Below are 27,877 nucleotides of genomic sequence, written 5' to 3'. Positions count from 1 at the left end.
CCCCCAGAACTAGGGGGAGCCCTGACACCGTCCTTTCCCCCAGGGAAGCCCAGGGGCCGCTCCCCACTACTAAGGGGAAACTGAGCCCCGCCCGTCCCGGGCCCAGACCTGGGCGAGGAGTGGCTAGTGGCCAAGGCTGGCTGGTGGCCAAGGTTGGCTGGTGGCCAGGTTTGGTGGAGGCCGGGCCTTCCACCCTCCAGAGTCCCAGAACCCCCGGGTTCCGGAAAGGGGCGGGACCCCCCCAAAAACTTTCAGTTTCCCCGGGACCGGCGGGAGGAGCGGGCGGAAGAGGGCGAGGGGAGGGGAGACCCCCGGGGAGAGGAGTTGGGGGGGACCCCCTTGGGGTGGGGGTGGGGGGCCATGAACAGGGGGGGGTCGGCGCTGCTGGACAGGAGGAGGGGGCTGCTCCGCCTGCTGCTCCTGATCCTCCTGCGAAGCTGTCGCCTCCTCGGTGAGTCGATAATAATAATAATAATAATAATAATAATAATAATTTTAGACTGTGAGCCCACTGTTGGGTAGGGACCGTCTCTATATGTTGCCAACTTGGACTTCCCAAGCGCTTAGTACAGTGCTGTGCACATAGTAAGCGCTCAATAAATACGATTGATGATGATGATGAGGATAATAATAACGGTGGCATTTGTTAAGCGCTTACTATGAGCCCAGCACTGTTCTAAGCGCTGGGGAGGATGCAAGGTGATCAGGCTGTCCCACGTGGGGCTCTCGATCTTAATCCCCATTTTGCAGATGAGGGCACTGAGGCTCAGAGAAGTGAAGTGACTTGCCCAAAGTCACACAGCAGATGGGTGGGGGAGCCGGGATTCGAACCCACGGCCTCGGACTCCAAAGCCCGTCAGCCAAAGATGATGATGGCATTTATAAAGCGCTTACTACGTGCCAAGCACTGTTCGAAGCGCTGGGGAGGTGACAAGGTGATCAGGTGGTCTCACGGGGGGCTCACAGTCTTCATCCCCATTTGACAGATGAGGGAACTGAGGGCCAGGGAATAATAATGATGATGGCATTTGTTAAACGCTTACTATGTGCCAAGCACTGTTCTAAGCGCTGGGGAGGTTACAAGGTGATCAGGTTGTCCTACGGGGGGCTCACAGTCTTCATCCCCATTCTCCAGATGAGGGAACTGAGTCCCAGAGAATAATAATAATAGTGGCATTTGTTAAACGCTTACTCTGTGCAAAGCACTGTTCTAAGCGCTGGGAAGGTTACAAGGTGATCAGGTTGGCCCACAGGGGACCATTTGACAGATGAGGTCACTGAGGCCCAGAGAAGTTAATGATGATGATGATGGCATTTATAAAGCGCTTACTATGTGCCAAGCACTGTTCTAAGCGCTGGGGAGGTGACAAGGTGATCAGGTTGTCCCACGGGGGGCTCACAGTCTTCATCCCCATCTGATAGATGAGGTCACTGAGGCCCAGAGAAGTTAATAATGATGATGATGATGGTATTTATAAAGCGCTTACTATGTGCAAAGCACTGTTCTAAGCGCTGGGGAGGTTACAAGGTGATCAGGTTGTCCCACGTGGGGCTCACAGTCTTCATCCCCATTTTCCAGATGAGGGAACTGAGGCCCAGAGAAGTGAAGTGACTTGCCCAGAGTCACACAGACCCCCGAGGAGACCCCGCTACCCAGCCACTACCGCCGCCCGCCACCGGGGGGCGCTGCCGGCTGGAGGGGGGGCGCCCCCTCTTCCCTCCCCCTCCTGCGGGGGGCGCTCGCGGGAAGGGGGTGGGGGGGCGTGTGTGTGTGTGTGTGTGTGTGTGCGCGTGTAAGTGTGCGTGTGTGTCCCCCCCCAGGGTCGCGCAACTGCGCGCGCGCTGTACTATTCATTCATTCATTCAATCGTATTTATAATAATAACAATAATGATGGCATTTATTAAGCGCTTATTTAATAAATTATTATTATGTGCAATATAATGATTATATTATGTGCAATAATAATTATTATTATTGTATTTTTAAGCGCTTACTATGTGCAAGGCACTGTTCTAACATTCGAACATATTATTCTAACATATTATTATTATGTGCAATATAATTATTATTATTATGTGCAATAATAATAATAATAATGATGATGATGGTATTTATTAAGCGCTTACTATGTGCAAGGCACTGTTCTAAGCGCTGGGGAGGTTACAAGGTGATCAGGTTGTCCCACGGGGGACTCACAGTCTTCATCCCCATTTTACAGATGAGGTAACTGAGGCACAGAGAATAATAATAATAATAATAATAACGATGGCATTTGTTAAGCGCTTACTCTGTGCAAAGCCCTGTTCTAAGCGCTGGGGAGGTTCCAAGGTGATCAGGTTGTCCCACGGGAGGCTCACAGTCTTCATCCCCATTTTACAGATGAGGGAACTGAGGCCCAGAGAAGTGAAATGACTTGCCCAAAGTCACACAGCTGACATTTGACAGAGTCGGCATTTGAACCCACGACCTCTGACTCCCAAGCCCGGGCCCTTGCCACTAAGCCACGCTGCTTCTCATATCCATATCTTGTATCTACCCCAGCGCTTAGTACAGTGCCTGGCACAAAGTTAAGTGCTTAACAAATACCATTAAAATAAATTCACTCACTAATTCATTCATTCAATCGTATTTATTGAGCGCTTACTGTGTGCAGAGCACTGGACTAAGCGCTTGGGAAGTACAGGTCGGCAACAGATAGAGACGGGCCCCACCCAACAACGGGCTCACAGTCTAGACGTCTATAAATACCACTATAATAATAATAATAATAATAATTCATTCACTCATTCAATCGTATTTATTGAGCACTTACTGTGTGCAGAGCACTGGACTAAGCGCTTGGGAAGTCCAAGTCGGCAACATATAGAGACAGTCCTTACCCAACAACGGGCTCACAGTCTAAAAGGGGGAGACGGACAACAAAACAAAACATGCGGACAGGTGTCAAGGCGTCAGAACAAATAGAAATTAAAGCTAAATGCACATCATTAACAAAATAAATAGAATTCATTCATTCAGTTGTATTTTTTGAGCATTTACTGTGTGCAGAGCACTGGACTAAGCGCTTGGGAAGTACAGGTCGGCAACAGATAGAGACGGGCCCCACCCAACAACGGGCTCACAGTCTAGACGTCTATAAATACCACTATAATAATAATAATTCATTCACTCATTCAATCGTATTTATTGAGCACTTACTGTGTGCAGAGCACTGGACTAAGCGCTTGGGAAGTCCAAGTCGGCAACATATAGAGACAGTCCTTACCCAACAATGGGCTCACAGTCTAAAAGGGGGAGACGGACAACAAAACAAAACATGCGGACAGGTGTCAAGGCGTCAGAACAAATAGAAATTAAAGCTAAATGCACATCATTAACAAAATAAATAGAATTCATTCATTCAGTTGTATTTTTTGAGCATTTACTGTGTGCAGAGCACTGGACTAAGCGCTCGGGAAGTCCAAGCTGGCAACATATAGCGATGGTCCTGACCCAACAACGGGCTCACAGTCTAAAAGGGGGAGACGGACAACAAAACAAAACATGCGGACAGGTGTCAAGTCGTCAGAACAAATAGAAATTAAAGCTAAATGCACATCATTAACAAAATAAATAGAATTCATTCATTCATTCAATCACATTTATTGAGCGCTGACTGTGTGCAGAGCACTGTACTAAGCGCTTGGGAAGTATAAATCGGCAACAGAGACGGTCCCTACCCAACAACAGGCCCACAGTCTAGAAGGGGGAGACTGACAACAAAACAAAACATGTGGACAGGTGTCAAGTCGTCAGAATAAATAGAAATAAAGCTAAATGCACATCATTAACAAAATAAATAGAATAGTAAATATGTACAAGTAAAATAAATAGAGTACTAAATCTGTACAGACATTCATTCAATCGTATTTATTGAGCACTTACTGTGTGCTGAGCACTGTACTAAGCGCTTGGGAAGTACAAGTTGGCAACATATAGAGACGGTCCCTACCCAACAGCAGGTGATGGGGAGGAGGAGATGAATGGGGCTCACAGTCTTCAACCCCATTTCACAGATAAGGGAACTGAGGCCCAGAGAAGTGAAGTGGCTTTTCCAAGGTCACGCAGCTGATAAGTGGCGGAGCCGGGATTCGAACCCATGACCTCTGACTCCCAAGCCCGGGCTCTTTCCGCTGAGCCACGCTGCTTTATTGGTGACCTTTGAGAGGGCGGTTCCTGTGGCTCCAAGGAGACGGGAGCCACATTGGAGGTTGGGGATCAAAGGAGCAAATCAGCGCGTGTACAAATCTCGCTCAAGGAGTTTGGTTCATTGTGGGCCGGGAATGTGTCTGTGTATTGCTCTTTCTTCCTCTCCCAAGCGCTTAGTACAGTGGCTAAGCAGCTTTGTGGCTCAGTGGAAAGAGCCCGGGCTTTGGAGTCAGAGGTCATGGGTTCAAATCCCGGCTCCGCCAATTGTCAGTTGTGTGACTTTGGGCAAGTCACGTCTCTTGAGAAGTAGCGTGGCTCACCTTGTAACCTCCCCAGCGCTTAGAACAGTGCTTTGCAAATAGTAAGCGCTTAATAAATGCTATCATTATTATTTATTATTCTTTGGTCCTCAATTCCCTCATCTGTAAATGGGGAAAAAGACCGCGAGCACCCCATGGGACAACCCGATCACCTTGTAACCTCCCCAGTGCTTAGAACAGTGCTTTGCACATAGTAAGCGCTTAATAAATGCCATCGTTATTATTTATTATTCTCTGGGCCTCAATTCCCTCATCTGTAAATGGGGACGAAGACTGCAAGCCCCCCGTGGGACAACCCAATCACCTTGTAACCTCCCCAGCGCTTAGAATGGTGCTTTGCACATAGTAAGTGCTTAATAAATGCCATCGTTATTATTTATTATTCCCTGGGCCTCAATTCCCTCATCTGTAAATGGGGATGAAGACTGCGAGCCCCCCGTGGGACAACCCAATCACCTTGTAACCTCCCCAGCGCTTAGAACGGTGCTTTGCACATAGTAAGCGCTTAGTAAAGGCCATCATTATTATTATTATTATCACAGTGCTCGGCACGTGGTAAGCGCTCAATCAATCAATCAATCAATCAATCGTATTTATTGGGCGCTTACTGTGTGCAGAGCACTGTACTAAGCGCTTGGGAAGTACAAGTTGGCAACATATACAGTCCCTACCCAACAGTGGGCTCACAGTCTAGAAGGGGGAGACAGAGAACAAAACCAAACATATTAACAAAATAAAATAAATAGAATAGATATGTACAAGTAAAATAAATAAATAAATAGAGTAATAAATATGTACAAACATATTTGCTCTGACGATTTTAACACCTGTGTACATGCTTTGTTTTGTTGTCCGTCTCCCCCTTCTAGCCTGTTAGCCCGTCGTCGGGTAGGGACCGTCTCTATCTGTTGCTGACTTGGACTTCCCAAGCGCTTAGTACAGTGCCCTGCACACAGTCAGCGCTCAATAAATACGATTGAATGAAAGAATGAATGTTGGGCAAGTCACTTCACTTCTCTGGGCCTCAGTTCCCTCATCTGTAAAATGGGGATGGAGACGGTGAGCCCCACATGGGACAGGGACTGCGTCCAATCTGATTTGCCTGGATTCATTCATTCATTCAATGGTATTTATTGAGCGCTTACTGTGTGCAGAGCACTGTACTAAGCGCTTGGGAAGTCCAAGTTGGCAATATATAGAGACGGTCCCTACCCAACAGCGGGCTCACAGTCTAAAAGATCCACCCCAATGCTTAGTACGGTGCCTGTCGCATAGTAAGTGCTTAACAAACACCATTATTATTAGAACAGTGCTTTGCACATAGTAAGCGCTTAATAAATGCCATCATTATTATTATTATTATTGCTAATAATAATAATCGAATTTACCTCATCTATGGGGATTAAGAGCGTGAGCCCTATGTGGGACAGGGACTGCATCCAACCTGTTGAACTTGTATCTGCCCCAGAGCTTGGAACAGTGCTTGGCACATAGTAGTTACTTAGAGAAGCAGCGTGGTTCAGTGAAAAGAGCCCGACCTTGGGAGTCAGAGGTCATGGGTTCTAATCCCAACTCTGCCACTTGTCTGCCGTGTGACTTTGGGCAAGTCACTTCACTTCTCTGAGCCTCAGTTCCCTCATCTGTAAAATGGGGATTAAGACTGTGAGCCCACGGTGGGGCAACCTGATCACCTTGTAACTTCCCCAGCGCTTAGAACAGTGCTTTGCACATAGTAAGCGCTTAACAAATACCACCATTATTATTATTCTCTGGGTCTCAGTTCCCTCATCTGTCAAATGGGGATGAAGACTGTGAGCCCCCTGGGGGACAACCTGATCACCTTGTATTCCACCCCCCCCATGCTTAGAACAGTGCTTTGCACATAGTAGGCGCTTAACAAATAATAATAATAATAATGATGGCCTTTGTTAAGCATCCAGGGCCTTGTAAAATGGGGATTAAGACTGTGAGCCCCCTGTGGGAGAACCTGATCACCTTGTAACCTCCCCAGCGCTTAGAACAGTGCTTTGCACATAGTAAGCGTTTAATAAATGCCATCATTAATTAATTAATTAATTAAGCGCTTACCATGTGCAAAGCACTGTTCTAAGCGCTGGGGAGGATACGGATGCCATCATTACTTAGTCCAGTGCTCTGCACACAGTAAGCACCGAATAAATTCATTCATTCATTCAATCGTATTTATTGAGCGCTTACTGTGTGCAGAGCACTGGACTAAGTGCTTGGGAAGGCCAAGTTGGCAACATATAGAGACGGTTCCTACCCAACAGCGGGCTCACAGTCTAGAATAAATGTGACTGAATGCACAAGAACCATAAGAACCGTCCCCCCCAGCTCACTCGAGCCCCCCGTCATAATGGTCTCAAGGTGAGGGCAAGAACTGGGTGAGGAGAGGCGTCCTGCTGACTCACCCTGTGGCTATCAAACATGCGACAGGCCTCAACCCCCAAAGAGGAAGTCTGCAGAATCGCTCAAAAAGTACCAACGGCGTTGTCTTCTCTGAGCACCAGGACCCGAAAACTAAATAAAGCCTTATACAGAGTTCTGAGCCTAGGGAAGGAATATTAATAATAACAACTGGTATTTGTTAAGCGCTTAGAACAGCGCTTTGCACATAGTAAGCGCTTAACAAATGCCATTATTATTATTATTAAGCGCTTACTATGTGCCGAGCACTGTTCTAAGCGCTGGGGACAAGGTCATCAGGTGGTCCCACGCGGGGCTCACAGTCTTCATCCCCATTTTACAGGTGAGGGAACTGAAGCCCTATGTGTTCATTCATTCATTCAATCGTATTTATTGAGCGCTTACTGTGTGCAGAGCACCGTATTAAGTGCTTGTGAAGTACAAGTTGGCAACATCTAGAGACGGTCCCTACCCAACAGTGGGCTCACAGTCTAGAAGGGGGAGACAGAGAACAAAACAAAACATATTAACAGAATAAAATAAATAGAATAAATATGTACAAGTAAAATAAATCAATAAATAGAATAATAAATATGTACAAGCATATATACAGGTATATATATATATATATATATATATATATATATATATATATATATATATATATACAGTTCATCAGGTTTGATAGTGACCGGAGCCGGATGGAGCCAACTTGTACTTCCCAAGCGCTTAGTACAGTGCTCTGCACACAGTAAGCGCTCAATCAATACGATTGATTGACTTGCCCACGGTCACCCAGCTGACGAGTGGCAGAGCCAGGATTAGAACCCGTGACCATTCCCGGCCTCTATCCACTGCGCCATGCTATCTCTTTGGGTCTCAACAACATGGCTCCAGTGTTCATTTTGTCACTTTCTTTTTTTTTTATAATTGGCTATTAAGTGCTTCCTATGTTCCAAGGACTGGGCTAGATATTAGATAATCTTATAATAATAATAATAATAATAATAATAATAATAATAATGGCATTTGTTAAGTGCTTACTATGTGCAAAGCACTGTTCTAAGCGCTGGGGAGGACACAAGGTGATCAGGTTGTCCCACGGGGGGCTCACAAGTCTTCATCCCCATTTGACAGATGAGGGAACTGAGGCACAGAGAAGTTAATCAATCAATCGTATTTATTGAGCGCTTACTGTGTGCAGAGCACTGTACTAAGCGCTTGGGAAGTACAAGTTAAGTGAATCTTGCATCTCTCCCAGTGCTTAGAACAGTGCTTGACACATAATAAGCGCTTAGGCTGGTTTGGCTCACAGGACCCGTTCCACAGCCCAAACAGCCCCTAGGAACAGCGGTGTCATTGTCGGCGGAGAGGGGGAGAGAGGAGGGGTGTTGCAGAGTTCATCAGTTGATCGGGACTATGTACTGAGTGCCGGCTGGTGGCTGAGCGCTCTACGAAGCATTTGAGAGACCCTCAGATAATAATAATAATAATAATGGCATTTATTAAGCGCTTACTATGTGCAAAGCACTGTACTAAGCGCTGAGCACTGTACTAGGCGCTGGACCCTGGGGAGCAGAGGCGCTATGCCAGAAGCAAGAAAATCCCCCCTTCTTTCACGCCCCCAAACAATCCCACCGCTTCAGGGATTATTTGGAAGAATCAGAAATCAGGAACTCAGCGCTGCGGAGATCCCAGCGTGGCTCAGTGGAAAGAGCCCGGGCTTTGGAGTCAGTGGGCATGGGTTCAAATCCCGGCTCCGCCAATTGTCAGCTGGGTGGCTTTGGGCAAGTCACTTCACTTCTCTGTGCCTCAGTGACCCCATCTGTAAAGTGGGGATTGACTGTGAGCCCCCCGTGGGACAACCTGATTACCTTGTAACTTCCTCAGCGCTTAGAACAGTGCTTTGCACATAGTAAGCACTTAATAAATGCCATTATTATTATTATTATCTCTGAGCTGCCTTGTATCGTACTCTTCTAAGTGCTTAGTACAGTGCTCCGCACTCAGTAAGCATTCAATAAATACAATTGACTGACTACCCCAGTGATTGACACATAATGTGAGCCTGTTGTTGGGTAGGGACCGTCTCTATATGTTGCCGACTTGTACTTCCCCAGCACTTAGTACAGTGCTCTGCACACAGTAAGCGCTCAATAAATACGATTGAATGAATGAATGAATGAATGAATGAATAATGACTGCTTAAGAAATACTACTACTAATAATAATTCTGCTATTTGTTAAGCGCTTACTGTGTGCCAGGCACTGTACTATGGTGTAGTGGCTAGAGCCCGGGCCCGGGAATCTGAAGGTCATGGGTTCTAATCCCGGCTCCGCCACTCATCTGCTGTGTGTGACGTTGGGCGAGTCACTTCACTTCTCTGGGCCTCAGTTCCCTCATCTGTAAAACGGGGATTGAGACTGTGAGCCCCACGTGGGACAGGGACTGTGTCCAATCTGATTTGCTTGTATCCACCCCAGCGCTTAGTACAGTGCCTGGAGAAGCAGCGTGGCTCAGTGGAAAGAGCCCAGGCTTGGCAGGCAGAGATCATGGGTTCGAATCCCGGCTCTGCCACTTGTCAGCTGTGTGACTTTGGGCAAGTCACTTCACTTCTCTGTTCCTCAGTTCCCTCATCTGTAAAGTGGGGCTGAAGACTGTGAGCCCCACGTGGGACAACCTGATCACCTTAGAACAGTGCAAGCACATAGTAAGCGCTTAACAAATACCATTATTATTATTATTATTAAATACCATAATTATTCATCATCGTTACTGAGCTCTGGGGTGGAAACAAGCAAATCGGGTTGGGTACAGTCCCTGTCCCATATGGAGCTCTCAGTCTCAATCCCCATTTTACAGATGAGACCACTGAGGCATTTAGGATTATTAGTAAGCCCTCCGACTAAATAGTGGAATGGTTACAATTGGGTGGGCATGTATTTTGGGAGGTGCTTTTGAGGCCCGAAACTGGTTTCTGAGGCAGTTTGGCAAGAGAAGAGGTTTGAAAGAATCAGTCACACATATGGAAAGAGTCCAATCTCAAACGTCAGGGAAAAGGGAAAGCTCTTAGCTCTGGGAAAATACCTAAAACTGTCACTGCCAGATGCTCACAATAAAGGGGATTTTCAGGGGACAAGGAGGAGTTGGTGCTTCTCTTAAAGTCCACGTGGAGGCTTGCAAAACTCTTCTGAAAAATCTTCGCTGACATCCTAAGAGATGCAGAGAGCGTGAGGGAAACAGAGAGGAGGAGAGATGGAGAAGAAGGGGGAAAGACAGAGAGAGAGGAGAGAGGGAGAGAGGGAAAAGAATGAGAGGAGAGAAAAGGAAAGAGGAGAGGGACAGATGGAAGAAAAAAGAGAGGAAAGAGAATGAGAGAGGAGACAAAAGGACAGAGGAGAGGGGGAGAGCGAAGAGACAGAAAGGGAGAGAGACAAGAGAGAAGGAAAAACAAAAGAAAAAGGCAGGAGAGATGAGAGAGAAAAAGAGAGATAGAAGAAGAGAGGTGGGAGAGGAGAAAGGTAGAGAGGAGACAGAGAAAGGAAAGGAGAGATGAGAGAGAGACGGGGAGAGAGGAAAGAGAAGAGGGAGAGAGACAGGAGAAGGAAAAAAAGAGGAGAAAGACAAGAGAGGAGAGAGAAAAGGAGAGAAAGAGAAAGATGGAAGAGGAGAGAGTGGAGAGTGAGAAGAGAAAAAAGAGATACGGGAGAGAGACAAGGAAAAACAAAAGAGAAAGGAGAGAAGGCGAAATATGGGAGAGGAGAGTGGAGAGCGAGATAGAAGAGAAAGAAAAGACATAAGGGAGAGAGACAGGAGAAGGAAAAACAAAAGAGGAGAAAGACAGGAGAGACAGAAAAGGAGAGAGAAGGGGAGAGGAGAGAAAGGAGACATAGAGAGAGAGAGAAAAGGAGAAAGTGACAGGGAAAAAAGAGAGGAGAGAGAAGAGGAGAAAGAGGTAGAAAGGAGAGAAAGAAAGAAGCAGTGTGGCTCAGTGGGAAGAGCACGGGCTTTGGAGTCAGAGGTCATGGGTTCAAATCCCGGTTCTGCCAATTGTCAGCTGTGTGACTTTGGCCAAGTCACAACTTCTCTGTGCCTCAGTGACCTCATCTGGAAAATGGGGATGAAGACTGTGAGCCCCCCGTGGGACAACCTGATCACCTTGTAACCTCCCCAGCGCTTAGAACGGTGCTTTTAGACTGTGAGCCCACTGTTGGGTAGGGACTGTCTCTATATGTTGCCAATTTGTACTTCCCAAGCGCTTAGTACAGTGCTCTGCACATAGTAAGCGCTCAATAAATGCGATTGATGATGATGATGATGATGCTTTGCACGGAGTAAGTCCTTAATAAATGTCATTATTATTATTATTATTAAAAGAGGAAAAAGAGACAGAAAGTAGAGGAAGAGATTGAAAGACCTTTCTAGACTGTGAGCCCACTGTTGGGTAGGGACCGTCTCTATGTGTTGCCAACTTGTACTTCCCAAGCGCTTAGTACAGTGCTCTGCACACAGTAAGCGCTCAATAAATACGATTGATTTCAGGGGCAGGTTATATTCATTCATTCAATCTCTCTTCCTCTACTTTCTCTCCGTCTCTTTTTCCTCTTTTCTCTCTCCTCTCCTTTCTATCTTTTTCTCCTTTTCCAGTCGGCTCTTTCCCAGCACTTTCTCCGGGGTTCCGAACAAAATTAGGCCTTAATAAATACCATTACTACTAGAGCCAAGATCAAGTTGGCCTGCTTTAAAGCCCCACCCAACTTCCTGTTTGTGAAAAGGAAATATATCTTTCTCATGGACATGGACGCGTCCTCCTGGCTGTCTGCCCCATCCCCTTTCCCCCAATTCCTAAATCCAGGTCCCTTGTAACTCCTTTCCCGGCCTTCTCCGCCTTGAAACCTGGTGGAAAACCTGCGATTCTGGGAGTCAGAAGAAATTCGGGCCCTGGCCCTGTAATAATAATAATAATCATGGCATTTGTTAAGCGCTTACTATGTGCAAAGCAATGTTCTAAGCGCTGGGGGGGATACAGTGGGATCAAGTTGACCCACGTAGGGCTCACAGTCTTAATCCCCATTTTTAGAGATGGGGTAACTGAGGCTCAGAGAAGTTAAGTGACTTGCCCAAGGTCACACAGCAGACTTGTGGTGGAGCTGGGATTCGAACCCATGACCTCTGACTCCAAAGCCCGGGCTTTTTCCACTGAGCCACGCTGTCTGCTGGGTGACCTTGAGCAAGTCACTAAATCTCTCTAAACTCCCATCCCTTCAGCTGTAAAATGGAGATAAGAGACTTTCCCTCCCTCTTAGGCTGTGAGGGACTGTGCTGGTCTGATTATTTTGTATCTACCTCAGCGTCTGGCCTGGAGTGAGCTCTTAATACTAATGATTAGTAATGATGGTTGTAATAATAGTACTAATAATAATGATGGTATTTGTTAAGCACTGTCCTAAGCAGTGGGGTAATAAAAATAATAATAATAATAATGGCATTTATTAAGCACTTACTATTACTGTTCTAAGCTCTGGGGAGGTTACAAGGCGACCAGGTTGTCCCACATGGGGCTCACACTCTTAATACCCATTTTGCAGATGAGGCAACTGAGGCACAGAGAAGGTAAGTGGCTTGCCCAAGGTCACACAGCTGACAAGCGGCAGAGCTGGGATTAGAACCCGGTAGAAGTAGTAGTAGTGTTTATTAGAGAACTGTAGTGTTTATGTAGAGCACTGTACTAAGCGCTGGCAAAAAATATACAAGTGGAGATCCCTGTCCCTAGCAGGGGTTCACAATCTAAAATAAAAAATATTCATTCATTCATTCAGTCAGTCGTATTTATTGAGCTCTTACTGTGTGCAGAGCACTGTACTAAGCGCTTGGGAAGTACAAGTTGGTAACATATAGAGACGGTCCCTACCCCACAGCGGGCTCACAGTCTAGAAGGGGATATATTACTAATGACATAAAATAGATAAATCATAAGACGGTATTTGTTAAGTGCTTTCTATGTACCAGGTACTGTACTAAGCGCTGGGGTGGATGCAAGCAAATCGGGTTGAACACAGTCCCGGTCCTGCGTGGGGCTCGCAGTCTCCATCCCCATTTTACAGATGAGGTAACTGAGACCCAGATCAGTGAAGTGACTTGCCCAGGGTCACACAGCATACAAGTGGCGGAGCTGGGATTAGAACCCATGACCTTCTGCCCCCCGTGCCCGGGCTCTAGCCACTTTGCCATGCTTCATAACATATCAATACAATATATTATAAAATCATATTATAGTAACATTGTAAGATATTATATCCTATTTTTTCCATTATTATTTTTATGGTATTGTTTAAGTGCTTACTATGTGTCGGGCACTGTACTAAGCGCTAGGGTAGACACAAGATCATCAGGTTGGATGGTCCCTGTCCCACATGGGGCTCACAAAATGGGGATTGAGATTGTGAGCCCCCACAGCACTTAATAAATATGATTGATTGATCATTATTATTATTATTATTAAGTCAGAGGAAGGAGGATTTAATCCCCATATTCCAGATGAGGGAACTGAGGCCCAGAGGGGGAAAAAAACTGTGGTATTTGTCAAGCGCTTACTATATGCCAAGTACTGTTCTAAGCGCTGGTTAATCAGGTTGTCCCACGTGGGGCTATTTTACTGGTACATATTTACTATTCTATTTATTTTATTTTGTTAATATGCCTTGTTTTGTTGTCTGTCTTCCCCTTCTAGACTGTGAGCCCGCTGTTGGGTAGGGACCGTCTCTATATGTTGCCAGCTTGTACTTCCCAAGCGCTTAGTACAGTGCTCTGCACACAGTAAGCGCTCAATAAATATTCTATTTATTTTATTTTGTTAATATGCTTTGTGTTGTTGTCTGTCTCCCCCTTCTAGACTGTGAGCCCGCTGTTGGGTAGGGACCGTCTCTATACATTGCCAGCTTGTACTTCCCAAGCGCTTAGTACAGTGCTCTGCACACAGTAAGCGCTCAATAAATATGATTGAATGAATATTTATTACTCTATTTTACTTGTACATATTTATTCTCTTTATTTTATTTTGTTAATATGTTTTGTTTTGTCATCCGTCTCCCCCTTCCAGACTGTTAGCCCGCTGTTGGGTAGGGACTGTCTCTATATGTTGCCAACTTGTACTTCCCAAGCGCTTAGTCCAGTGCTCTGCACGCAGTAAAGCGCTCAATAAATACAATTGAATGAATATTTATTACTCTATTTTACTTGTACATATTTATTCTATTTATTTTATTTTGTTAATATGTTTTGTTTTGTCATCCGTCTCCCCCTTCTAGACTGTGAACCCGCTGTTGGGTAGGGACCGTCTCTATATGTTGCCAACTTGGACTTCCCAAGCGCTTAGTCCAGTGCTCTGCACACAGTAAGCGCTCAATAAATACGATGGAATGAATGAATAAATGAATGAATGAATACCCATTTTACAGATGAGGTAACTGAGACACAGAGAAGTGAAGTGTCTTGCCCAGGGTCACACAGCAGACAAATGGTGGAGGTGGAATTAAAACCCATGACCTCAGACTCCCAAGCCCGGGCTCTTTCCACTAGACCACGCTGCTTCTATTATCAGGAAGAGTTCGGCCTAAGGAATATCTCCCACATCCACATTCCTGGAATCAGGGAGAAGAATTTGAGGCTTTTCCAGGAATGCTGGTGGTAGAAGTAGAGAGGCTTGACGTGAGACGTGAAGAAGGAAGCGGGAATGAAGACAGTTTCATTTCCAGTGGGGGCCTACGTCGTTCGGCTTTGACCTATCATTCATCTGGGGCTTCCTTCGGCTGTCTTTCTCCAGTAATAATACTAATAATGCTAATACTAATAAAACTAATACTAATAATACTAATACTAATACTTTTAGACTGTGAGCCCACTGTTGGGTAGGGACTGTCTCTATGTGTTGCCAACTTGTACTTCCCAAGTGCTTAGTACAGTGCTCTGCACACAGTAAGTGCTCAATAAATACGATTGATGATAATAATACTAATAATTGTCTTTGCTAAGCGCTTACTATGTGTCAAGCACTGGCCTTCCCAGACTGAGCCCCCTTTTTCCTCTCCTCCTCCCCATCCCCACCCCGCCATACCTCCCTCCCCTCCCCACAGCAACTGTATATAATAATAATAATAATGATGGTATTTCTTAAGAGCTTACTATGTGCCAAGCACTCTTCTAAGCGCCGGGGGGGGATACAAGGTGATTAGGTTGTCCCACTTGGGGCTCACAGTCTTAATCCCCATTTTACAGATGTGGTCACTGAGTCACAGAGAAGTGAAGGGACTTGCCCAAGGTCACACAGCCGACAAGTGGTGGAGCCGGGATTCGAACCCATGACCTCTGACTCCCAAGCCTGCGCTCTTTCCACTGAGCCATGCTGCTTCCCATGTTTTTGCACAGATTTATTACCCTATTTATTTTACTTGTACATATTTACTATTCTATTTATTTTGTTAATAATGTGCATTAGAGAAGCAGCATGTCCTGTCTCTGTCGTGGAACGCCCTCCCTCCTCAAATCCCACAAACTATGACTCTCCCCACGCCTTCCAAGCCTTACTGAAGGCCCACCTCCTCCAAGAAGCCTTCCCTGACTGCGCCCTCCTCTCCTCTTCTCCCACTCCCTTCTGCGTCGCCCGGACTCACTCTCTTTATTCACCGCCCTCTCCCAGCCCCACGCCGCTTAGGTCCAGATCTATTTGTTTATTCATTCAACCGTATTTATTGAGCGCTTACTGTGCGCAGAGCACTGGACTAAGCGCTTGGGAAGTCCAAGTCGGCAACATATGGAGACGGTCCCTTCCCAACAACGGACTCACAGTCAAGAAATTTATCTGTATTGTTGTCTGTTTCCTGCCTCTGGGCTCACTGTGGGCAGGGAATGTGTCTGTTTATTGTCATCTTTTACTCTCCCAAGCATCTAGTACAGTGCTCTGCACACAGTAAGCGCTCAATAAATAAGATCGAATGAATGAAAGAATGAATAAGGCCTGAGAGGAGGCCCCAGCAGGACAAGCAGTGTGGCCTAGTGAAAACAGACCGGGCTTGGGAGTCGAGGGATGTGGGTTCTAATTCTGACTTTCCCCTGGCCTGCCGGATGGTTTTTTAAAAAAAGGTATTTATTAAGCATTTATTATTTTGCCAGGCACTACCCCAGTGCTTAGAATAGTGCACATAGTGAGCACTTAATACCACATTATTAGTAGTAGATACAAGGAAATCAGGTTGGACACGGTCCCTGTCCCACATGGGACTCGCAGGTAGCTGAGGCCCAGAGAGGAGAAGTGATTTGCCCAAAGTCAAGTGGCAGAGCGGGATTAGAACCCAGGTCCTTTGACTCCTAAGCACCAGGCCCTTTCCACTAGGCCAGATTATTCATTTTGGGATTACTTGTTTCTGTTTTCTCCTCTTGTCCGTTTAGGGTGGAGCTGGTCTGATTTGTTTACCTTGCAATTACTCTTGTAATTAGTGAGATACTTTACCTAGAGTAAGCCTTAATCGATGCGGACTATTTACTGAGCACTCTACTAAGATCTCGGGAAGCAGCGTGGCTCAGTGGAAAGAGTCCGGGCTTTGGAGTCAGAGGTCATGGGTTCAAATGCCGCCTCCACCAATTGTCAGCTGGGTGACTTCGGGCAAGTCACAACTTCTCTGTGCCTCAGTTACCTCATCTGTAAAATGGGGATTACGACTGTGAGCCCCCCATGGGACAACCTGATCAGCTTGTAACCTCCCCAGCGCTTAGAACGGTGCTTTGCACATAGTAAGCACTTAACAAATGCCATTATTATTATTATTATTTGAAAGTCCAGTAGGACTCTTGGGAGAGGCCAGAGAAGCATTGTGGCTCAGTGGAAAGAGCCCGGGCTTAGGAGTCAGAGGTCATGGGTTCTAATCCTGGCTCGGACACATGTCTGCTGTGTGACCTTGGGCAAGTCACTTAACTTCTCTGAGCCTCAGTGACCTCATCTGGAAAATGGGGATTAAGACTGTGAGCCCTATGTGGGATAGCCTGATCACCTTGTATCCCCCCAGTGCTTAGAACAGTGCTTCGCATATAGTAAGCGCTTAACAAATGCCATCATTAGTAGTATTATTATTAGTAGTAGTAGACAAGATCCCTGCCCTCTGGGAATCTGACACAGAGTCTAAAATAAATCATAGGCCGGAGGAAGGCTAGAATATTAGGGTATGACTATACAGGCTACAGTTTGGGAGGGTCAGTTGGGCGGGGGAGGCTGGAAATATCCAATAAGTGTTAGATGGTGAATAATAATGATAGTGATAATAATAATAATAATAATGATGGTATTTGTTAAGCGCTTACTATGTCCCAGACATATTTATTACTCTATTTATTTATTTATTTTACTTGTACATATCTATTCTATTTATTTTATTTTGTTAGTATTTTTGGTTTTGTTCTCTGTCTCCCCCTTCTAGACTGTGAACCCACTGTTGGGTAGGGACTGTCTCTAGATGTTGCCAATTTGTACTTCCCAAGCGCTTAGTACAGTGCTCTGCACATAGTAAGCGCTCAATAAATACGATTGATGATGATGATGATGGGGTAGGCACTGGGGTGGTTACAAGCAAATCCAGTTGGACACAGTCCCTGTCCCACGTGGGGTTCACAGTCTCAATCCTCATTTGACAGATGAGGGAACTGAGGCCCAGAGGAGTGAAGTGACTTGCCCAGGGTCACACAGCAGACAGGTGGCGGAGCCGGGATTAGAACTCATGACGTTGTGACTCCCAAGCCCGGACTCCATCCACTATGCCACGCGGATACGGGATGATACTAATAAATACTATTACTACGCAATGAGAATGGCATTTATTAAGCGCTTACTATGTGTCAAGCATTCATTGCATCGTATTTATTGAGTGCTTACTGTGTGCAGAGCAATCAATCAATCGTATTTATTGAGCACTTACTGTGTGCAGAGCACTGTACTAAGCGCTTGGGAAGTACAATTCGGCAACAGAGACGGTCCCTACCCAACAACAGGCTCACAGTCTAGAAGGGGGAGACAGATTTGTTAATGATGATGGCATTTATTAAGCGCTTACTATGTGCAAAGCACTGTTCTAAGCGCTGAGCCAAAGCCGGAAAACCTACTAGACAAATTCTAAAAGAGCTGTAACGCTTATTGTCCGTCTCTCCCTCTAGACTGTCAGCTCACTGTGAGCAAGGAACCTGTTTAGCAACTCTATTATGTTGTACCCCCCACAAGTAGAGAAGCAGTGGAAAGAGCCCGGGCTTTGGAGTCAGACGTCACGGGTTCAAATCCCGGCTCCGCCACTTGTCAGCTGTGTGACTTGGGCAAGTCACTTCACTTCTCTGGGCCTCGGTTCCCTCATCTGGAAAATGGGGATGAAGATTGTGAGCCCCCCGTGGGACAACCTGATCACCTTGTAACCCCCCCAGCGCTTAGAACAGTGCTTTGCACATAGTAAGCGCTTAATAAATCCCATTATTATTATTATTATTATTTAGTACAGTCCTCTATACATAGTAAGCACTCAATAACTATGATTGATTATACCCATATCTGTCAGGTATCTATCTGTATTACCTCATCTGGAAAATGGGGATTAAGACTGTTAGCCCCCCGTGGGACAACCTGATCACCTTGTAACCTCCCTGGCACTTAGAAGAGTGCTTTGCACATAGTAAGCACTTAATAAATCTCATTATTATTATTATTATTGTTTAGTACAGTGCTCTTTACATAGTAAGTACTCAATAACTACGATTGATTATGCCCATATCTGTCAGGTATCTATCTGTATTACCTCATCTGGAAAATGGGGATTAAGACTGTGAGCCCCCCCGTGGGACAACCTGATCACCTTGTAACCTCCCCGGTGCTTAAAACAGTGCTTTGCACATAGTAAGCGCTTAATAAATCTCATTATTATTATTATTATTTAGTACAGTGCTCTTTACATAGTAAGTACTAAATAACTACAATTGATTATGCCCATATCTGTCAGGTATCTATCTGTATTACCTCATCTGGAAAATGGGGATTAAGACTGTGAGCCCCCCGTGAGACAACCTGATCATCTTGTAACCTCCCCAATGCTTAGAACAGTGCTTTGCACATAGTAAGCGCTTAATAAATCCCATTATTATTATATTATTTGGTACAGTGCTCTTTACATAGTAAGTACTCAATAACTACTATTGATTATGCCCATATCTGTCAGGTATCTATCTGTATTACCTCATCTGGAAAATGGGGATTAAGACTGTGAACCCCCCCGTGAGACAACCTGATCACCTTGTAACCTCCCCGGTGCTTAGAACAGTGCTTTGCACATAGTAAGCGCTTAATAAATCCCATTATTATTATTATTATTATTATTTAGTACAGTGCTCTTTACATAGTAAGCACTCAATAACTACGATTGATTATGCCTATATCTGTCAGGTGTCTATCTGTATTACCTCATCTGGAAAATGGGGATTAAGACTGTGAGCCCCCCGTGGGACAACCTGATCACCTTGTAACCTCCCCGGCGCTTAAAACAGTGCTTTGCACATAGTAAGCGCTTAATAAATCCCATTATTATTATTATTATTTAGTACAGTGCTCTTTACATAGTAAGCACTCAATAACTACGATTGATTATGCCCATATCTGTCAGGTGTCTATCTGTATTACCTCATCTGGAAAATGGGGATTAAGACTGTGAGCCCCCCATGAGACAACCTGATCACCTTGTAACCTCCCCGGCACTTAGAACAGTGCTTTGCACATAGTAAGCGCTTAATAAATCCCATTATTATTATTATTTAATATTATTAGTCATTCAGTCAATCGCATTTAGACAGACAGACCCACATAGGACATTTAGAGAAGCAGCATGGCTCAGTGGAAAGAGCCCGGGCTTTGGAGTCCGAGGTCGTGGGTTCAAATGCCGACTCCGCCACTTGTCAGCCGGGTGACTTTGGGCAAGTTGCTTCACTTCTCTGGGCCTCAGTTCCCTCATCTGGAAAATGGGGATGAAGACTGTGAGCCCCACGTGGGACAACCTGATCAGGCGCTTAACAAATACCACCATTATTATTATTATTATTATTCCGTGCCGTGATTGAGCGGCAGAAAGGACTATTTCGTGTCTACGTTCGGAACAGTCTGAGTGATCACCTCCCTTTTTTCTCTCCGCAGATTTCAACCAAGTGCAGGCCTCGGAGATATTTGGACTCCTTGGTAAAAATATCACGCTTGTGCCACCGTTTAAGTTTACGGGCGGCCTTATCCTGTGGTGGAAGGATAAGGATGTAATCCTCGATTGGACTTCCTCAGACACTACGCCTGTTTTTGAAGGCATCTTAAGGGAAAGGGCATCATTGGATACATCCTCGGGAAGCTTGACGATCCCCAATTTAAAATCCAAAGATCAAGGGCTGTATAAAGTGGCATTTCCAGAATCCGGCAAAGCAGCAAATTGGAGCCTTCTGGTCGTCCGTGAGTAGTCGATGAAAGTGGTTTTTTTTTTAGGGTATTTGTTGAGCGCTTACTACGTGCCTGGCACTGGTCTAAGCGCTCCTGTTTTCTTTCGGAGGCGATGACAAGTAGGGTAAAACCCCGCATCGTCCCTGTGGGTAACATCGTACACAACGGGGCAGGGAAGGTGTCTACCAACTCTGTTGTATTGTCCTCTCCCAAGCGCTTAGTACAGTGCACCGCACATAGTAAGGGCTCAATACAATACCATAGAGAAGCAGAGAGAGAGCCCGGGCTTGGGAGTCAGAGGTCCTGGATTCTAATCCCGGCTCCGCCACTTGTCTGCTGTGTGACTTTGGGCAAGTCACTTTTCTTCTCTGTGCCTCAGTTCCCTCATCTGTAGAATGGGGATGAAGACTGTGAGCCCCCCGTGGGACAACCTGATCACCTTGTAACCTCCCCGGCGCTTAGAACAGTGCTTGGCACATAGTAAGCGCTTAACAACTACCATTATTATTATTATTATTATTCTCTGTGCCTCAGTTCCCTCACCTGTAAAATGGGGATGAAGACTGTGAGCCCCCTGTGGGACAACCTGATCACCTTGTAACCTCCCCGGCGTTTAGAACAGTGCTTGGCACATAGTAAGTGCTTAACAACTACCATTATTATTATTATTATTATTATTATTCTCTGTGCCTCAGTTCCCTCATCTGTAAAATGGGGATGAAGACTTTGAGCCCCCCGTGGGACAACCTGATCACCTTGTAACCTCCCCAGTGCTTAGAACAGTGCTTGGCACATAGTAAGCGCTTAACAACTGCCATCATTATTATTATTATTATTCTCTGTGCCTCAGTTCCCTCATCTGTAAAATGGGGATGAAGACTGTGAACCCCACGTGGGACAACCTGATAAGCTTGTATCTACCCCGGTGCTTAGAACAGTGCCTGACACATAGTAAGCGCTTAACCACAATACCACAATTATTAGAACACTTTACTGAGCGTTTGGAAAAGGACAGTAGTTTAAGTGAACACGATTCTCACCCTCAGGGAGCAGCCACGCCGGTCAGCTCATTCATTCACTCATTCAGTCGTATTTATTGGGCGCTTACTGTGTGCAAAGCACTGGGCTAAGCGCCTAGGAGAGGACAAAACAACCCTAAACGGACTCATTCCCTGCCCACAACGAGCAGCTGCGTGTGCGGACCCCCAGACGGCCTCCGACTCCGACCCAGAACTCGTCCGTTCATTCAGTCGTATTTACTGAGCGCCTACTGTGTGCAGAGCACTGGACCAAGCGCTTAAACTCCTTTCGTGTTGTTTTATTTTTTTCCCCAGGATCCCTCCCCGAGCCGACCATGAACTGCATTTTTGCCAACCGCACCGTGGTGGTGAGGTGCCAGCTTCCCGAAGTCTTCCATTTCCGGCTGACTTCCCACTGGGAAGCCGAACCCCCGCGGGAAAACCTCAGGGAATGGCAGGTGGAATTCTCAGAAGAGGAGGCGTTGGAGGTGGAGAGGCTCCAGTGCATCGTGAGCAATCCCCGCTCCACCAACCGGTCCTCGATTTTACCTCCGGCCTGCATCGTGGCCGGTGAATATTCCCGCCCCGTGGTGGGCTACGGGTGGGAAGTCAGGGCCCAACGACCCCTCTAGACCGCCAGCCCACTGTGGGCAGGGATTGTCTCTATTTGTTGCCCAATTGTACTTCCCAAGCGCTTAGTACAGTGCTCTGCACGCGATAAGCGCTCAATAAGTACGATTGAATGAACGACCCCAGAACCAAACTGATGTCCCGGCTCTGCCACTTCAATCAATCGTATTTATTGAGCGCTTACTGTGTGCAGAGCACTGTACTAAGCACTTGGGAAATCCAAGTTGGCAACATATAGAGACAGTCCCTACCCAACAGTGGGCTCACAGTCTAAAAGGGGGGGACAGAGAACAAAACCAAGCATGCTAACAAAATAAAATAAATAGAATAGATATGTACAACTAAAATAAATAGAGTAATAAATATGTACAAACATATATACATATATACATCTATATATACAGATATACACTTGTCAGCTGTGTGACTTTGGGCAAGTCGCGTAACTTCTCTGTGCCTCAGTGACCTCATCTGTAAAATGGGGATGAAGACTGAGAGCCCCCCGTGTGACAACCTGATCGACTTGTAACTTCCTCAGCGCTTAGAACGGTGCTTTGCACATAGTAAGCGCTTAATAAATGCCATTATTATCATTATTATGTCCGACAGTTTCCTGTTGTGAAGCAGCGTGGCTCAGTGGAAAGAACGCAGGCTTTGGAGTCAGAGGTCATGGGTTCAAATCCCGGCTCCGCCACTTGTCAGCTATGTGACTTTGGGCAAGTCACTTCACTCCTCTGGGCCTCAGTTCCCTCATCTGGAAAATGGGGGTGAAGACTGTGAGCCCCCCGTGGGACAATCGGATCATTTTGTAACCTCCCCAGCACTTAGAATAGTGCTTTGCACATAGTAAGTGCTTAATAAATGCCATCATTATTATTGTAACTCTGGCCAGTCGATCTTTCATTCGGGCGTATCGAACGAGGGCTTACTGCATGTGGCGCACTGTACTAAGCGCTCAGGAGAGGACACTACAACAATAAACGGACACATTCCCTGCCCACAACGAGCTGACGGTCTTCAACACCCGCCCGGCGGTGGTTTCTACAGTCAGTCGATCAATCGGTGGCATTTATTGAGTGCTTGCTACTACTACCACTGATAATTACGGTACTTGTTAAGCGTTTACTATGTGCCAAGCACTGTTCTAAGCGCTGGGGGGGATACAAGGTCATCAAGTGGACGTAGTCCCTGGCCCCTGTGGGGCTCACAGTCTTCATCCCCATTTTTGACAGATGAGGGAACTGAGGCCCAGAGAAGTGAAGCGACTCGCCCGAGGTCACACAGCAGACAAGGGGCAGAGCCGGGATTAGAACCCACGACCTCTGACTCCCAAGTCCGGGCTGTAGCCACTAAGCCACACTGCTTCTCCAAGATAATAGTGGTATTTGTCTAAGCACACTGCCTCTCCAAGATAATATTTGTCCAAGTGCTTACCTTGTGCCAAGCAAGTCAGAAGGTCCTGGGTTCTAATCCCGGCTCTTCCACATGTCTGCTGTGTGACCTTGGGCAAGTCACTTTGCTGTGCCTCGGTGACCTCACCTATAAAATGGGGATTGAAACTGTGAGCCCCATGTGGGACAGGGACTGCGTCCAACCCGATTTGCTTGTATCCACCCCAGCGCTTAGTACAGTGCCTGGCACATACTAAGCGCTTAACGAATGCCATAATTCTCATTACTAAAAGGTAATACTCATGCTTGGAAGAGCACAGAACAAAAAGATCTCGCTCTCCTTGGCCGCAGCGAATAGCTGGTCAGGCAATCAATGAGCAGTATTTTTTGGAGAGTACCACTGTACCCTTGAAAGAGTAATCAATCAATCGATAAATGGTATTTATTGAGCACTTACTGTGTGCAGAGCACTGTACTAAGCGCTTGGGAGAGTACAGTGTAACAGAGTTGGTAGACCAGTTTCCCCGCCCACAAGGAGCTGACAGTTTAGAGGGGGTATACAGACTTTAATACAAATATTTCTTATATTTGTATTATTTGATTATATTTGTTTATATTAATGTCCGTCTAAATGGGGAGGCAGGACCGAATATAAGTATTTATTACATTTGTGCTCTTTTATTATATTATTATATTTTATTTCTATTAATATCCGTCTCCCCCTCTAGACCATAAGCTCCTTGTGGGCGGGGAATGGGTCTGTTTATTGTTATATTGGACTCTCCCAAGCGCTTGGTACAGTGCTCCGCACGCAGTAAGCACTCAAAAAACCCAAATAAATGAAATAATTCAATTAACATGATTACAGCAGTATATTTATGCATTATGTGAATGAATGTTGCAGCCCCAACCCTAAATCCCTTCCTGTCTCTGACTTTTTTTAACAGAAAGTTTCCCAAATTTGATTAACATAATTACAGTAGTATATTTATGTATTATGTGAATGTATGTTGCAGCCCCAACCCTAAATCCCTTCCTGTGTCTGACTTTTTTTTAACAGAAAGTTTTCCAAGGCACAGGTTCGTCCTGATTATAATTCCCGTGTTCCTGGTGGCGTGCTTAACCTTGGGAATTCTGTATCTTCAAAGTACGTGACACTCTTTCGAAAGAGCTATGAAGTTCCGTTTTTTGTTTTTTAATGTTGAGTGATGCTGTATTAATCAATCAATCAATCAATCATATTTATTGAGCGCTTACTGTGTGCAGAGCACTGTACTAAGCGCTTGGGAAGTACAAGTTGGCAACATATAAAGACATTCCCTACCCAACAGTGGGCTCACAGTCTACTAAGCGCTGGGGTTGATTATTATTATTATTAATTAGAGAAGCGGCGTGGCTCAGTGGAAAGAGCCCGGGCTTTGGAGTCAGAGGTCGTGGGTTCTAATCTTGGCTCTGCCTCTTGTCAGGTGTGTGACCTTGGGCAAGTCACTTAACTTCTCTGTGCCTCAGTGACCTCATCTGTCAAATGGGGATGAAGACTGTGACTCCCTGTGGGACAACCTGATCACCTTGTAACCTCCCCAGTGCTTAGAACAGTGCTTGGCACATAGTAAGCGCTTAATAAATGCCATCATTAAAGCGATTACTATGTGCCTTTCACTTAAAACTATTTAATGATAGTACACTACAACAAACAACAGACACCCTTGCCCAGTACAAGCTTACCCACCGGGCACTGTACTAAGCGCTGGGGTAAATAGAAGATAATCAGGTTGGGCATGGTCTCTGTATCACACGGGGCTCACTGACTTTGTCCTTATTTTACAGGAAAGAGGTCCGCCGCATGGAGAGGGTCGCCCAGCACATCAAAATCTGCTGGAGACATTGGACAACCTGCTGTGCTCTGAAGGGGTAAGTAAGTAATAATAATGATGGCATTTATTAAGCACTTACTGTGTGCAAAGCACTGTTCTAAGCGCTGGGGAGGTTACAAGGTGATCAGGTTGTCCCACGGGGGGCTCACAATCTTTGTCCCCATTTTCTAGATGAGGTCACTGAGGCCCAGCGAAGTGAAGTGACTTGCCCAAAGTCACCCAGCTGACAATTGCCGAAGGCGGGATTTGAACCCATAATAATAATAATAATAATGGCATTTATTAAGTGCTTACTATGTGCCAAGCACTGTTCTAAGCGCTGGGGAGGTTACAAGGTGATCAGGCTGTCCCACGGCGGGGGGCGGGGGGGCTCACAGGCTTCATCCCCATTTTACAGATGAGGGAACTGAGGCTCAGAGAAGTGAAGTGACTTGCCCAAAGTCACACAGCTGACAATTGGCGGAGGCGGGATTTGAACTCATAATAATAAGAATAATAATAATAATAATGGCATTTATTGAGCACTTACTATGGGCAAAGCACCATTCTAAGCGCTGGGGAGGTTACAAGGTGATCAGGTTGTCCCACGCCGGGGGGGCTCACAGGCTTCATCCCCATTTTACAGATGAGGGAACTGAGGCCCAGAGAAGTGAAGTGACTTGCCCAAAGTCACACAGCTGACAACTGGCGGAGGTGGGATTTGAACCCCTAATAATAATAATAATGATGGCATTTATTAAGCGCTTACTATGTGCAAAGCACTGTTCTAAGCGCTGGGGAGGTTACAAGGTGATCAGGTTGTCCCACGGGGGGCTCACAGCATTAATCCCCATTTTACAGATGAGGGAACTGAGGCACAGAGAAGTGAAGTGACTGGTTCTCCTCCCATCTCTCCCGCCGCTCACTCTCCGTCTCTTTCTTGAGCTCCTCCTCGGCCTCCCACCCCCTAACTGAGGGGAGTCCCTCGAGCCCCAGTTCTGGGTCCCCTTCTCGTCTCCATTCATTCCTTCATTCATTCGATCGTATTTATTGAGCGCTTACTGTGCGCAGAGCACTGTACTAAGCGCTCGGGAAGTCCAAGTCGGCAACGTATAGAGACGGTCCCTACCCAACGACAGGCTCACATTTAGTAGAGAGGACGAGGAGAGGCTCCTCAGAGGAGGAGAGACAAGCTGCCTTGCGTTGTCTACACGCCGTCCAAAGGCTCCTGGTTCTTAGTTCCGAGAAGCAGCGTGGCTCAGTGGAAAGAGCCCGGGCTTGGGAGTCAGAGGTCGTGGGTTCGAGTCCCGGCTCCGCCGCTTGTCAGCTGGGTGACTTTGGGCAAGTCACTTCACTTCCCTGGGCCTCAGTGACCTCATCTGGAAAATAGGGATTAAGATGGGAGCCCCACGTGGGACAACCTGATCACCTTGCATCCCTCCAGTGTTTGTTGTGCATATTTATTACTCTATTTATTTGTTTATAAATAAATTTATAAATAAACATATTTATTTATAAATATGTGTGTTATATATAACATATATTATATATATATGTGTTTGTACATATTTATTACTCTATTTTACTTGTACATATCTATTCTATTTATTTTATTTTGTTAGTATGTTTGGTTTAGTTCTCTGTCTCCCCCTTTTAGACTGTGAGCCCACTGTTGGGTGGGGACTGTCTCTAGATGTTGCCAATTTGTACTTCCCAAGCGCTTAGTACAGTGCTCTGCACATAGTAAGCGCTCAATAAATATGATTGATGATGATGATGATGGCACAAAGTAAGCACTTAACAAATGCCATCGGTATTATTATTATCATTCTCTGTGCCTCAGTTCCCTCATCTGTAAAATGGGAATGAAGACCGTGAGCCCCCCGTGGGACAACCTGATCACCTTGTAACCTCCCCTGTGCTTAGAACAGTGCTTTGCACATAGTAAGCACTTAGCAAGTGCCATCATTATTATTATTATTAGAGGGGAAAACCGAGAGCGCCATGGTGAAAAGAAACTCTGGATTATCCAGAAATCTGCTTTATCCGCAGCAGCTCCACGGATAATAATAATAATAATGATGGTATTTGTTAAGCGCTTACTATGTGCAAAGCACTGTTCTAAGCTCTATTATCTAAGGATAATAGAGAGCCCCCTGTTCGCGGCCCCTGACTTTCGCTCCGATCCGTTTTTTTTGTTTGTTTCAGGAGAAAAGAGGAAGCCTCTAAGACTCAGTTGAAAGAGCCCAGGCTTTGGAGTCAGCGGTCATGGGTTCAAATTCCGGCTCCACCAACTGTCAGCTGTGTGACTTGGGCAAATCTCTTCATTTCTCTGGGCCTCAGTTACCTCATCTGTAAAATGGAGATTAAAACTGTGAGCCCCCCTGTGGGACAACCTGTTTGCCTTGTAACCTCCCCAGTGCTTAGAACAGTGCTTGGCACATAGTAAGCGCTTAAGAAATATCATGATTAGTGTTACTTGGGGGAGAGAGAATTAAGGTCTTTGTGAGATTTCCTGAAACGGGGGCCCGGCCCTACTACTGGGAGCCCGCA

The 27,877-nt window shown here is 45.9% G+C and overlaps 1 protein-coding gene and 1 pseudogene across 1 annotated transcript; one reads left to right on the top strand and one right to left on the bottom strand.

Annotated features, from left to right (window-relative positions):
* Positions 1 to 360: 360 nt before the first annotated feature.
* CD58 (CD58 molecule) lies at positions 361 to 27,572 on the top strand. Its single transcript, XM_038757846.1, has 6 exons — positions 361 to 451; positions 20,144 to 20,443; positions 21,766 to 22,020; positions 24,532 to 24,618; positions 25,299 to 25,382; positions 27,533 to 27,572. Exons 1-5 carry the CDS (start codon positions 361 to 363, stop codon positions 25,376 to 25,378), a joined length of 813 nt encoding a protein of 270 aa, XP_038613774.1. The 3' UTR covers positions 25,379 to 25,382; positions 27,533 to 27,572.
* Positions 18,071 to 18,114, bottom strand: LOC119938917 (annotated as a pseudogene).
* Positions 27,573 to 27,877: the final 305 nt, after the last annotated feature.

Source organism: Tachyglossus aculeatus, chromosome 16 (genome assembly GCF_015852505.1).
Source record: "Tachyglossus aculeatus isolate mTacAcu1 chromosome 16, mTacAcu1.pri, whole genome shotgun sequence".
Classification (NCBI taxonomy): Eukaryota; Metazoa; Chordata; class Mammalia; order Monotremata; family Tachyglossidae; genus Tachyglossus; species Tachyglossus aculeatus.
The sequence above is the reverse complement of the archived record's forward strand: the minus strand, read 5'-3'. Positions and strand labels throughout refer to the sequence as shown.